The following is a 15,522-nucleotide window of genomic DNA, read 5'->3' on the forward strand; positions in this document are numbered from 1 at the left end:
TCTGATCCAGACAAACTACATAATTTTTTGAAAATGTCAGAATTTGTACACCTTTAGGGCAAACTTGGGGTTAAGCGCCTTGCTCAAAGGTAGATCAGCAAAGAACCATTGTCTTCGGGGATCAAATCCATAACCTTCCTATTGAATTGGGTCATATCCACAAACTTCCACTTGAAGAGTGAAATATTTCCCTAATTGGTAGGCCACATCAGAATGTTCTCCCTACAATCAGATGTTCTAACTGATAAACCAGATGCCAATGTATCACAACGTCCTTCTCATCAGTCCCTCCACTTGAACAGGATGGAAAATTCCAGAGATATGTATCACAAAGACGGCACAGCCTTTTCACCCCTCGGACCCCACAATAGGCTCAGCAGTATCATATTTAACTGCACTGATATTAAACAGCTCAGATATCGCCACGACAACAAAGCCTTGATGATGTCATCGCTCGGCTTGACAAACAAATGAACTTAATAATTCAACAGGATGAGCGTGATCCACCAATTAGCTGCGTGTACGGGCCCTCCCCCCAAACAGACTGTATGACCGTAGAACGATTTGTTCTTATATCGTTTTACTCTTCACAGTCCTAAATGGAGACAAAATGTAAGCAGGTTTAAACATTGTCCTTAACCCTATGGAGAAGAGGAACTGAAAACTACCTTAAAAAAAAACAAATTCACTTCAACCACAAACGTTTGAAACAAAACATCAAAGTCTCTGGTGTTAAATTACTTTACTACAAAATTACTATTGTCCCTCACTGGTCAAGACTGACATGGCATGAACAATCCAAGTAAATTTAACACTTGTGAATTTGTTGTATAAATGTGCTGATGTCAATCCATTTCATTTTCCATTTCAAGCCAGCTGTAGTTATTGTAGTTCATGGTTTTACCCTGTTTGAAATAAAAAGTGGTTTAAACATCATCTGGAAACTCTTTTTGACATTTTGATCTGTTACATACATGGGCATTACATTTAGCACACCAGAGAACAAATCAAATCTTTTAAACATTCCTAGCATTGTGATAACAGGAGACGTTTTATATCTAAGCAATCACTGAACTGAGAAACACATAAAAACTGTCATTCAAATGTGATAATATAAGGACCTGTATTATTTTAAGAAGCTTATCTACTCACATCTACCAAACCTCAGGCTCAGACTGGCATTATTAAGTAAAACAGGGACAGAGAACTTAATCAGCGGGTACAATTCCTGCATAAAACACACATTTACAAGAGCCCTTGAAAATCAAAATAAGCACAGTTTCATTCAGCCCCAGGCTTCCACCTATATGCTGCTTAACCTTTACTATAAACAGTCTTCAAACAGAACTTACGCCCAGCAATATGAAATCCACAGCTCTGAGCAAACACGCAGATAAAAATACTCCCCACTTACTTTCTCAGTGATGGTATTACCAAGGGATATAAGAAATATCTCCATGCCCCCCAAAAAAAATTAACAATAATTAATAAGAATAAATAATATTAATTAATAATGATAAAAACAGCAAAAATGCGGAGGAACAGCACATACCATATATGCAGGATATGTACCCCACAGGATCTGACACAAGACAAATACACAAATACACGTAGAGAAAATCAGACAGGTATTCCTGAGCAGCAGGTGGGCTATGTGTTCATTTTCACCTTCTCATCATCCACACACACACACACAGACTCACAAACAAACACACAGAGAAAGAGAGAGAGGAGAGAGAGAGAGAGAGAGAGAGAGAGAGGGAGAGAGAGAGGGATACACACCAGCACAGTGGTACTTCCACAAAGAGCAAAGAGGTCACCAGTGACCAGAGAACCTGAGACGACAGACTGACAGGACTGGAATGAGACAGAAGTACATACTCTTGCATGCACACGTACACACATGTGCACACACACGCACACACACACACACACACAGAAAAAGAAAGAGAGAGAGAGAGTGATGGGGTTAAAGTGGATTACATGGAAAGATCTGAATGAGTAGAGGCTGGAGCATAATAGACCAACCAGAAAATACACATCATCCAGATCATTACTCATCCTAAAATGATTTCATGCGTTGCTGCCAGATCAGCTGCACGCACCATTTTAATTAAATCTGATGATTATTCATTTAGCTGTAGGTCTCATCCATAGAAAATTACATTTTATACAATTATGAGTCAAGAGGTCACAACTTTGGTCAATTAAACCAATTTGGGGTTAAGTACTTTGCTCAAGGACACAACAACAGTCTCCGTTTACTGGAATTTCCCTAAAAAAAAAAAAAACTCCAGTTACTGCGCAGTTTGCCTTACCACTGAACTCCTTCTGCCAAATGGAGAAAGACAATTTATGTTCATAACACCCTCCTCAAGTCTAAAGTGAACTAAGACTCTTTGCACTCTTTTATAGGAGTTAATTTTTCAAATATGCCTGAGGAAGTAATCATTGTATATTTCAGATAGCTGAAACTCAAACTCTTAATAACCACAATCAGAGAAGATTTAAGACTCCTCAGTTGCTTATTCAATACTCTTTCTTATATAAGAAGAAAACCTCTGAGACGAGGGCTAAGAATGAAGGAGCAAAGTATACCCCAAAAACGTCATAACTACTCTTTTTAAGCATTTATCAGACCCATATGCTGTATATGTAAGTTGACCATGAATCCTTATGCAGTAACCTATGGCTTTGAAAAATACATTATCACTGGGCACCATCATACGCACCTCACAGTCTAAGATGAGATGGTAATTAACCTGAGCTGGTGTAGTAATACTACACGGAAGAGCTGATTTTCGGAGCGCTGTGAAACCGGGGCAGTTTAATTTCATGCCCTGATCCACCCCAGCGACCATGGGCAAACAATCTGTTACCTCAAACAATACAATTTCCTTGACATCCCCCCCCCCCCCCCCCCCCAAAAAAAAAAAAAACACATAACCTAATAAACAATGGGGATGATAATATATCAGGAGAGACACAGAATGTTCCGTTTCAGTGCCAACTTAAAAATGCTGCTGTTACTCTAACAATCTTGCTCTTATGCTCAGTGGGTCACAGGTTTAGATTCTCTGTTCAGACGTGAATAACAGTAAAAAAAAACTTTCAAGGAATGTCATTTGTGAATGGGAAAACAGAAACATCTGAATGCCAGACAGACTCTTTTTTAAACCATGCACTAATAAGTTTTGCCTTAAAAACCACCCAGATTATAGATTAGAACATTCTGGTTCTTCAATAGCTATGGTGTTGTGTTTGGAATTGACTAACAGTGTGGTTTTAAATATCATCCTTGGGAAAGACTACCGTTTTAACTATTGTGGTTTTATCACTATTTTGGGGGTTTACCACCATTTTATGGCTCATTGTCTTACAACAAAAAAGACACACACCTTTTGCTGGCTTTCTCTTAACAGAACCAGAAACAGAAAAGTAACAACTAATGAGTGAGTACTCAGGAACCTGTCTGAAATTGCAACTAAGGATGTTGGTTCCCAGTGACATACATAATGTCACTACGATTGGTACTGGAGATAAATTTTTGACATATTTGATGCATGGCGTGTATTCGGTGTTTGTTCAGCTAAGTTGTTCTATTTACCAAGCAATGGACTCTTTAATAGACATTTGTTTCATCATAATAATATATGTTAATTAAGTATGTTCTTTATAAAATGCAATAATTACTCGTGATTAAACATAAGCTACTTTCTTTGCAGTTAAAGCAATGACTTTGTGTTAAAGATAGACAATGTTTGGGCAAGTTAGACATCATAAGATATTTCTCATCTATCAAGGAGTGATGTTGCACTTCAAGTTAATTTTGACTAATACACATCAGAATTGTTAATTAGTGGCATAAAAACTGTCACGTTTTTAACACTTGAATTAATTTTCATTTACAGCAACTGTTAAATTTAATATCATCTATGCAACATTTCTCCACTGCCAGTTGAAGTCTGATTGCGAGCATGTAATGGTAATATTGATATGCATGTAAGATGTTAAAAAATTAATTCAACTTCAGTAGTATTTTCAGAATTAATTAAAAACCAAAAAGTGTTCTGCCCTGGTTCTGCTCTTTTTTTCACCCACTCCATTATCTGTCACTGTGACACATCAAAGGCCTGTAAGCTGAGGATGAGAGTCGTGGGTGTGTGGGCCTTCGACAGGGTTCTCTGCCTCATTTTCAGAGTGGAATACACAAGCTTCAAATCCAAAAGGTCCAAAGGATGCATGAAAACATATTCTGAAGTTCATGTTTTTAGTGAACATAAACGGCGTCAAAAATTCCAAAGAACTGTGTGCGAAATGGCTTAATTGGGCTCTCCGGCGGTGTAAATAAACGACATTCTCTAAGGATCTATGGATGTATTTATCGTACGGTGCAGAGTAACGGAAGCTTTGACAAAACATAACTTCAGTTCTTCTGCTTCCCCCGGCGGGTGAAATTCTCATTATTCTCTTTCGTAACCTACTGGGTCTGTTAATGTACATGTCATAGTAGTTTCAGAAGTCCAATACTCTTGTATTCATACCCAGTGTTTTCTGCCTGACCTTGTTTCCCCTTTCCCTGTTTGACTGTATCTCTTGTTCCTGACTCAGTGCTGTCGACTGAAACTGTCTTTCATCCCCTGCTGACTCCTCCATCTGTTCCTCTGCTCCTGCACTAGGTTAGGAGTTACGAAACCACACCATCCCAAAAAGAAGATTGCAATTTCCACGACTGCATTTGTCGAGGAATTAAGGCACAATTCCAAATGACTGCGGCGAGCTAAGGGATACCCGCCAACCGCCTGCAGAATCCCAGTTCATAAATCACATCACGCAGAGAGTGTAGAGTCACCTCTAATGGAACTTCCTTAACAAAACAAAAGACATACAAGTTCAACCCTGAACATTACTGCAGGCTTTCAAAAACCTACAAATGTAAATGCAAGTGTACAAGTGTAAATGTTGAAAACAGAAGATTTAAAACCACAAAACTGAGGCCTTTCTCATCAGGTATGATAAATATGAAAACTGCAGTCTCTACAGACAGGATACTGACAGGCATTTAGTTCTGCTTCATTACCATGTTTTTACACAACGGGGAAAAAACCTCCCACTGCCAGTTCAACATCGCTCCTTCACCACAAATAGTCTACCGATTAATCTGACACGTCAAATTCACAGGCGTGTTCCCGTGTGCCGTTTAAATGAATCGCAGTGGGTTTATCTGAATAGTGGCATGGAATTAATTTTCTCTTATGAATCCTCTTCCTAAGGTTTGTTATGTTTTATTTTTTGTTCAGTAAGGGAAGAGTGAAGTTCGTACTGACTGGGAAATAATGAATGGATTTATTCGTGTGTTGTAAGGTCGTTAACAGAGTGACAATGGCAAAACATGTTTTAGATAATGGAATACTGTTTATGAACTAGGAAGACGATGCAGAAATCTGAAATCAGATGATAACCTGACTGAAGGAAAGAAATCAGTGGTCGCTCTGGTCAGCAAAGTGGTCAGCAGATTAAGAAACAACAGCCAATGACAATACGTTATCGTGTATTTTGAAGAGAACATTCTAGAAACTACAGAGCAAATTACCCAATAATGCATCACCTCGAAAGGTATGCTTTTGGATAATATCAAATCTCTATTTATCAATAAATGCTCACAAGTTTAACTGTAATCATGGGAGCACACTTATCCTGTTGTCAGTTACTGTATTAATACAGGAATTAATGAATTCCATTGCAAAATAACTCCGAAATGAGGATACTTCGCACAAGAAAATAAACACTAATAAATTTGCTGTTTAATAATGACCACAATGCACAGACAGATGGTGAGTGAAGATTTTTTGCTTGTTTTTTTTTTTTTACCATTAATTTCCTTAGGCTCATGGCATGCGACAACATCACAGTTAAACCAAATATGTCAGTTATTAACACGAGAACGTGCCGCTAAAGTGAGAGTTAAGGCACCACGTACAACTAATCAACTTAACCTGTTCTCACCAAACTGAGGATCAGCTTCTCATACATGAAAAGCACGTTAATCTTTTCTCAGTCAGAATATCCTTACTCTCAGTAATCAATACTCATTAATAATTATGTGGATCAATAACAGCATTCAAAGCCGTTGCAAGTCACGTCACATATTGATTAAGCCTTGTAGAATATACTGTGAGTGAATAATCAATAGACAGTAGAGAGAAATACTGTGGATACTGTGTTTAGATTAATGCTGACATGAGTATCTTTCTGAAGGTGTGTGTGTGTGTGTGTGTCTGTGTGTGTGTGTGTATGCAGGGTGTAGTGTCTTTACTGTGCATGGTAAAGACACTACACCCTACATACACACACACACACACACACACACACACACACACACAGTTGGGCTGAAATATTGTCTCGTTTTATGTACAAATAAAACAGGCTCTGTGAGAAGTGCTAATCATCGTGAGACTATTACCTCTCTCTAAGTGTTTGTCTCAATACAAAAATCTAGCTCGGAGATCTTACTGCTCACACGCTTGAATACATTCAGCTAAGCTGTGTTTAAGCCCCCACCCCCACCCCCCCCCCCCCCCCCCCCCCCCCCCCCCCCCCCCCGGCCCCCAAAATCATTTTCATTTGGCATGAGTTTTCAAAAAGGGAAGAGATAAAGAGGCTACAGACTGATTAACACTGTCTGATACAGTGTGTGGCAGACAGAAGCAGCTCATGTGGAGGTGGTTGGTGAGAAGAGAAGTAAAATATAGATGCAAAGACTTAAAAGCTTGGCAAAAAAATAATTGGAAGAAAAAGGTGAATAGGCCTCCTGAAATGAAAATGTGTGTGTGTGTGTGTGTGTGTGCGTGTGTGTGTGCGCGCGCCCGCGTGCATATTTGTGTGTAGGCGCGTATGTTTTCGAAAGCATTTTTCAAATGATTTCAGGCCAAAATGAAAAGGAAAACTGTAGACGCTTCAAGTTGCCAGAAGTGGCCTTAATCTGAAAAGGTCCTTGAGCTTTATCAGAGAACACATTTCATAACCAAAACTGAATACATGCATAACCGCTCTGTAACTGCATAAATAAACGGATGCAGAGGGAACAAGACGGGGGGTGGGGGGGTGTGGGGGGGGGGGCATAGCAAGCCCTCGCGGTCCAGCAGTTAGACTATTACAAATGTACAGAGAGACAGCATGAAACCAGGGGAGAATGGAGAACCTATATGATTGTTAAGCCTTTCTGCAGCCAGGACGTCAGTAAATGGGATGCATTTCACCGGCCAGATATACTTGACCAAACGCCTCCAGACCCCACAACAGGTACACGCTAGTGCGCATGAGGATCTGAAACATTCTGTTTGCATTCACAACCGAATATAAAAATCCTCACGTTTCTCATCGTGAGCACAGTGTACTGCTCCACACATCAGAGTGAGGTTAAAGACAGAGACCTGGGATTCTGCGTCGTGTTACTTAATGTAAATCCCTTAGTAGAAAGACAGTGGGGTTGATTAGCTTTGTAAAGTAATCTAAGAGAATGTGTTTGCTGTCTGACTGTAAACAACTGTTCCTGTATTTTCAGCTCAGAACAATCAAGTCTTCTATAATTCACGAATGATAGAAAATAATACCACAACAGTCCCTCTGCCCCAGATAAGAGGATAAAAGGGAGAACGAGACAGAGAGAGAGAGAGGTAGGCAAAGATATGGGAGAAGAATGTGTGTGTGTGTGTGCGTGTGTATGTGTGTGTGTGTGTGTCTGTGTCTCTGAGTGTGTGTGTTTGTGGAGGGCTGGGTTGCACTGAATAGTAACACTAAGCCAGTACCACAGTTAGCTAACTGGCGTACGAGTATGAAGCAGTGTGAAAAGCAGTGGCGGAAAAAAGACGATTTCACTCTGAATTCAAGCTCGTCTCTCACTGTCCAGTCTCCTCCTGTTACAGTGAGATGGCTTTTCTAAGCTCAACCAGTCAACACAATTACAGCTTTGTGTTTGCGTGAGTGTGTGAGTGTGTGTGTGTGTGTGTGTGTGTGTGTGTGTGTGTGAGTGTGCGTGTGTGTGTGTGTGTGTGTGTGTGAGTGTGCATGTGTGTGTGTGACAGAGAGACATATGAAAGCTGTGGTGAACAGGCAGCACAGAGAAAGAGCAGAGGAAAAGCCCTGCATTATAACGGTGCTTTACTGAACCTCACAGTGGGAGGTCGTCCATACAGACACAGAGAAAACAAGGTCCTGCTACGCACAGAAATAGAAACAGATTTGAAATTATGCTTTGGAAGAGCTGACACAAATTAGTACTGCGATAACTTGGCACCTGCAAGGCATCATGGGACTGAACTGTGGCTGTTGAATTGTTTGCTTTGTGGTTACCTTTATAAGGCTTACACAGAGGTCCACATGTCAGTAGGTAGGTGTCAGCTTCTCAAAAGGGAACATGAATTAATAAATAAACAAAAGCAGTAACAATTAACAAACACATTAAATATTAAACAGGCTCCAAGCGTCCATCTGTCTCATCAAAGGGAATGATGAAACAGAAAGGTATACTGCATTTATATGAATTTAAGAACAAACAGTAAATTCAAAGATGCAAATGGATTATTTCATCCCTTTCTCTCTCTTTCTCTCTCTCTCTCTCTCTCTCTCTCTCACACACACACACACACACACACACACGCATACACAAAAACACACTTCTCTCATATCTTTGCCCACCTCTCTCTCTCTCTCGCTCTCTCTCTCTCTGTCCCTGTGCATGAATGGTGAATGTGTGTGTGCATGCTGTGTTGTCTGTGAAAGAAAAAACATAAAACAAAAGAAAAAAAAAACAAAAAACTACGGCTTTAGTGTTCAATATTAAAGTATGCAGAGACAGGGCAGGCATTCAGCGACTCACTATAAATCATTGCGCCGAGAACAGAGACAGAAACAGGGGGCGCGGGAGGTGGGGTTGGGGGGAGGGGAGGTGGAGGGGGGGTCCAAGCATCAAAGAGAGAGTGAGCAATTACAAGAGCTGAGAAACCATATTTTCTCCTCCAAGGCTTCCCAACAACACACACACACACACACATACACATGCACACGCGCCGCACACACACACACACACACACACACACACACACACACACACACACACACACACACTCACACACATACAGTCACAAGCATGGGACCACACACAAACCCATCACACTCCCATATACACACAGACAATACCCAATGTGATACAGAAGTCTGGCTCTTTAGCTATTAGATCATTCTGCGCTCTCTATGTCTCTTGTTTTCCTAAACTGAAACGAGATTTATTATTACTCTGATGAACACAGCTAAGGGCTTATGGTCAATAATGATTCAATACTGTGTAGGAGGATTGATGAGCTAAAGACATTATTCACATGTCACATTGTGTTACCTTTGGCCAAAATTCACTAATAATAAATCTGTAAATTGTCCTTTTTCCCACCCTTGCAAGCACATTACATGCAGTCTGCATCAGCTGTGTTTTGTTTTTAATTAATGTAGTTCTGTACTTGACCATAAGGATGTTAATGCAGCTATTATTTTTTCCCACAAACACCTGTTGAACAATATCAGATCTCTCTGATCACTGAAGCTTATCATTACATTACCGCTAATTAAACACCAATAACTGTTCTGCTCTGTCTGATCATTTAGAATCACTAACAATGTGAACAGGTGTGTTTTAAGGACATGCTTGTAAGTATATCTCAATTCACCACCCTGTCAGGTATGCACTCACACACAACCAATGCACACACACACACACACACACACACACACACACACATGCACGCACACTTGCGCGCACAGACACACACACATACACAGAAAACACACAATGAAGCCTTATAGATTTGGCTTCTGTCATTTATATATAAGGCTTGAGACAGGTATTTGTTCATTCATGTTTTTAGCTTTCTGTAAAACAGATCTCAAAGAACTGTTTAACATGTGTTGAGCTTTCACACATGGAAAGTGTGGTCAAATAGAGAATGTTTTAAAAAACATTTTGGTTAGTGACGAGAGTATGCTCTTAGGCCTTTGGAAAGGTCAAGACTGTGATTAAGTCCACGTTCCTAAAAAGACTTATTTGAGAAGTAATATTTATCACAGGTAATACTGACATGAAAGAAATAATCCTCTGTGAAAGTGACGTGACTTGTAGTTATGGAACTGCAAAAGACGTGTACTATTAAGTTGCATTTGCCAGTGTTTAAATAGCTAGTTCTTCACTAATCATATTCAACAATAAGAAAAAAGTCTGAATCTGTTTACTGAAGTTTGAGTTACGGTTTGAACCCAGTGTCAATAAAATAATGTTAAAACAAACAAACAAACAAACAAAAACCCTGTACATGTCAACTGTCACACATAAAACAGAAATTAGCATCTGAGACCTCTGCTATACCTCAGGTGATTGTCGCCATTCGTCTGGAAGCCGAGAAAATGCTTTGTCTGTTTGTTCATTTTTCTGAGTTTGGTCTGCCATTGTTGATGTTGTTTTCCTAAGCCTGAGGAACAGCTCTGAGGCAGTGGTGGAGTTAGACTAGGAGATATTGTCACTTTGTACTCTAGCCATTACTGGACCATTTGGTCAGATACAGTGTGGTTCAGAAACTGCTCGCATGAGTACTAACCTCCTTGCCTGTGTTCTGTTCAAATGTACAAAATCCAAAAATAATCCTATAAACCCTCACTACACATGACTGTGGACGCTCTCTAATAAGACCGAGAGCATCACTGACTCTGATTTTAGACTTTACTCCTGTGCATCAGAAGAGGAAGACAGTGGTTTCATAAGGGTCAAGGAAGGATGGCCACCATGGGAAAACAGTAATCCTCCGTTTTTCCTGGTAAGAACACACTCTCCAATACACTTTCATCAATGATATGAAAAATAGAATAATGTCTGGTCTGCTTACCAGCTTGTCTTTGCAAGCGTTACTTTAATTTCTTCAACATTTATACTGGTTTATTCCAAAAGAAAAAAAAAATCTCTGCCATTGTTTGCATAGCAGAGAAACATGCACAACAAATTAACCACCTCACTATATGTTTTTGTTAGATGAATCATAGATGGGCCAACCTGATATTTCACAGTATATCTGTGTCAGATTAATGTTGAAATGACTGGATGCTCTCCCAGTTCCCTTTCATTTTTACATGGCGCTGTCCATGGTACTGAAGCATTCGATGGGCAGGGATATAAGATCTAGGGTCTAGAGCAGGGGTGGGCAAATCCAGTCCTGGAGAGCCGGTGTCCTGCCGGTTTTTGTGTCACCTCTTAGCTAACTGTTGATTTTCACTTTGAAAACAGGTGTGCATGCTCTTCAGCCAATCAGAGACTGTATTTAGTTGGTCGACAAGAAAAACAGCAGGACCATGGCCCTCCAGGACCGGATTTGCCCACCCCTGGTCTAGAGTAAGAAAGTGAACAAAACTTCCATTAGTGTATAGAGTTACGGTGAATTTCCAAACCGTTCTTGCTTCTCTACCATGCTTCACAGACAGTTCGATATCTCAGTTTTGCAAAAGCTCCTGACGACGGCGCCCATCACACAAGCTAAGTGTATTCATGAAGTGTTAAGAGCTGAAGCGTTTGACTAACCTGGTGATCCAGTGAATGAAGGCTGTGTCTGACAGATGCTGGGATGGCTGTATATTAACCAGACATTATGATATTTGGGCAGGGATTTGCCTGTTCAGTTTGATTTGTTGTCAGAGGGACTTGAACTACACCAGAGACATAAGACATAATCTTACTTGTTCATTTTGTTTTTGCTGCTCAACCCTCACTTGCACAAAAAAAAAACATTTGAAGAAAGGCAGAGAGATGCATTGACTGGAATGGTATCCACTCCCTGAACCATAGGGGATTAAGTAAAGATCCACATCTCCATGGTAACGGTCTCTCAAGACACCACTGAGGGACTGTTGGGGTCCCCAAATCTATCTCTCCATTCCTTGATCCACCGTTACCCATCAAGCTGTATGATATTTCTCATTTCAATAAACGTATATTGTTGTGTATACACATTGTATTTGTACTCGTTATGAAATATTGTTATTGCTTCTGATTCTGACATTTGCTTCTGAAGACAATTTACAATGTACCAAAAAAAAACATTTGCTCCTGCAGAAATCCCATTAAATTGTGCCTGCGTCTTATTCAGACAGATAGAGAAAGGTTACTGCTTACAACACTATTACTCACACCTTTAATAAGTACTTAAGAGAACATCCTATGATAAAAAATCGTTGATATCTTTTCAGTTCATCTCAAGAGAGCTATAGTATGGTTCTCTATGGCTTCCTGTGCTACTGGGATATTCAAATGTGAGATCATCCATTATGTCTATTTAAATGTGTAATACCCATTTGATTTGTCCATCACTCACCACAGGGAAAAGTGGAGAGCTCTCTCTCTCAAAGGAAAAGACAAACAGTTGTTGCAAGTTAGAACCAACTATATAAATGAAAAAACTAAATAAAATAGTCCCCCCCCCTCCTTCTCTCTCTGTATGTTTCTTTTCTCTGTACCTCAGGGTAAACTGATAGTATTTGTTTTTGACTGAACAGATACATAAGATACATAAATTTTACAAGGTTTCTCTGGGGCAGTATTGTTCAATTCATTCCTTACACACTTACCCTCTCCCTTTGCCTGTTTGTTAATGTAGTTTTATTTTATACATTAGCCCACCACTGGCCATTAATCCAAACTAATCAATTAATCATCCATAACCTGACAACGTGATTCAACTAATTTAACCACAATTTACAAGTGAATGATCAAGCCCTTGATTAAATACATCAGGTCTGGTGCAGAAATAATCTGGACCGTACAGATCGTTTTGCTCTGTGGGGCAAACTGAAACAAAACCCAGGGGAAATAATACTTCTCAGAGGTACTGCATAATCTCAGCTATGCTGTATTTTCTCAGACGTACTGTGTAGTCTCACATGTACATTGTACTCTTGGATTTGCTCTGTAGTTTCAGATGTATTATGTATTCTCAGAGTTTGTGTTTAACCTCAGAGATGATGTGTAGTCTCAGACATACAGTGCAGTCTCAGAGGCACTATGGAGCCCCAGTTTTACTGAATAATCTCAAAGGCACTGTGTAATCTCACAGGCATTCTCCAAGGCATTGTTTAATCTTTCAGAGGTACTGTTTAGTCATAGACGTACCATGTAGTCTTAGAGGTATTGTGTAATCTTAGAGGGACTGTGTAACTTCGGAGGAAGTGTGTAATCTTAGAAGTATTGTGCAGTCTGTTTGTAGAAGAGAGACTTGTCCATACAATATTCTCCATGGTCCTTTTCAGTAGGTTTGTAGAGTTTAACGATAGAAAGGAAAAATGTGCAGGAATGGATAAAACAAAAAAAAAAATAAAAACAAGCACAAGTCATCATCCACATACCAATAAACACCCTGTGTACACGCACACATAACACACGTGATACAGATACACACATCAGAAGGCTATGGCTCAATCCCTGTAGAATGCAGAGTGAAAATTCACAGCACGACGTGGTTCAGAAAGCTCTAGCATGTTTTCATAGCTGCTATGATTAATCAGTGAGTGTCCTGAGACAATCTTAGAGGAAATCAATATTACCACCCACAAATTACTCAGCAGAAAAGCCCAACCAGACAGTTAGTCATCTGTCTTATGTAACTCAGCAAACACCAACCTCACCCAAACAAAAACATCCGTACAAACTGAGCACCAAGGGATTCAAAAGTTCTGTTGTAAGATTTTCACGGAGATACGGTGCGCTTCCAAGAAAAAGTCGTCTAATAGTGTCATTCGTGAAGTTCACTGATGTCATTCACTTAGGTTGTATCAGCCTTTTAACACAAGGTTTGCAGCAGTTGCCTTCTTGGCTGTGAGGGCTTTCAAGAAGATATTCAAATGCTATACTGTGAACACCATTGCCTCACAGTTAGATCTCTTGCAATAAGTTCAGTAAGAAATAATGACTCTCAGAAAACTGTTCCCAATGGAAACCGTTAAAAAAAATATCTGAAGGTGGCCAAAATAGCAGCACATTGGTGTACCCTGACTCCTCTTACGATTTAAGATCCTGCAGCATGAGAATAAACATTCATTACATTACTGGCAGGTTATTCTCTTGTCTTAGTGTTCTGTTGTCTTAGTGTCTTCGTGTCCTGTTTTAGAATAAAACCTATCAGCAGGCTGTATCACCAGTATGTCATGTTTCCATGGATACTAATCCAAAGAGAATAAAGGAATAAACATTATTATCATCGTCAACATCATCATCATCATCATCATCATCATCATCAACTTGATTTTTAGCATTATTAACGGTGCCAACAAAAACTACTATCTGATGCTGATCGTGACACAAGATTATGGCAATGATGATGTTGGTGGAATTATGTTTCGAATATTAATGAGGTATATAAATCCCAGAATTAATTTACTCACTTCTTGAACGCAGGAATGCTCTGGCTGGATCGTCCTAGTGAGGTTCGAGATCCGTGACTATGTCTTGAGAGCAAGCTGTCCGTCTCAAACTGAAAATTTCCGTCATGTTCGTCTGGAATGTCAAGAAATTCTCCATCACCCCACACCCTCAAACTTCCATCCATGGTCTGATATTTAATCTCTATGGATACACTTGTCTGGAAAAAGATCGTAAAACAAATGATTAGCCATTAAAACATGAAGCGAAATAATTCAAAATTCAAAAGATGCTTTGATAACCGTAGTTTTCCAAAAATCTGCATTTACTATTACAAGATAAAAAATGCATCAGCTACTTCATAAATCCACACAATGTCACAATTTTGTTTTTGGCTTTTGGACTCAGTGAGGTTAATGTCAAATGATTCGTATAAAGATCAGCAGCTCTGACACAGAGATCACGGTAAGAACTATAGGGCCAAACTCCACACGCTGTAGGACTGGTGAGGAAGCTTTGGCAAACACCCACTTCTTTGGACATGAAGCGTAACATATCGATTGAAACACTGGGAGGTACGAAGACAGCTCCCTGTTTGCTTCAGTTCAGGAGACAAGGATGATAATAAGTGGAGAACATTGACCTGTCATTTCAAATTCTTTCAACTGTCAAGCTTATGGGGGCAAAGTTTTAAAACCCAATTGGTGTAGACACTTGTTCCAGTCAAACCAGTCTTAACAAACTGGACACACAGCTTTCCGAACATCAATTTATTTCTGTCTACAAACAGTTTAGGGGCTGATATACTTAGAACATGAACAAAAGACACCATTTTAGAACAAAGCAAAGTCTCATTCCTTAAGTATGTTAATGGGTCATTTAACTAAGTGTTTGACCATAAAATCGCTGTCGGCCGCAAACCTCTACATAGCTAAAACAGATTTAAACCATGAAACTTTATCAGTCAGGGGAGAGGACATGGGGTACTGAAAAAACTTCTTGTTACTCAGTTCTTTGGAGTTTTGAGAATGAGCAATTTATGGCACTTCTCAGGGTGCAAGAATGTATTTGATTTCTTTTAT

At 39.7% G+C, this 15,522-nt stretch overlaps 1 protein-coding gene across 2 annotated transcripts in view; it reads right to left on the minus strand.

Moving 5' to 3' along the window:
- Window positions 1-15,522, minus strand: part of otofa (otoferlin a) — a 69,725-nt gene that overhangs the window by 30,310 nt on the left and 23,893 nt on the right. For both annotated transcript variants that reach the window (XM_030770349.1, XM_030770348.1), the window contains exon 5: window positions 14,464-14,660. In XM_030770349.1, the coding sequence (XP_030626209.1) occupies window positions 14,464-14,660 (197 nt within the window). The remainder of the gene's footprint in view (window positions 1-14,463; window positions 14,661-15,522) is intronic.

This window comes from Chanos chanos, chromosome 4, assembly GCF_902362185.1.
Source record: "Chanos chanos chromosome 4, fChaCha1.1, whole genome shotgun sequence".
NCBI classification, from domain to species: Eukaryota; Metazoa; Chordata; class Actinopteri; order Gonorynchiformes; family Chanidae; genus Chanos; species Chanos chanos.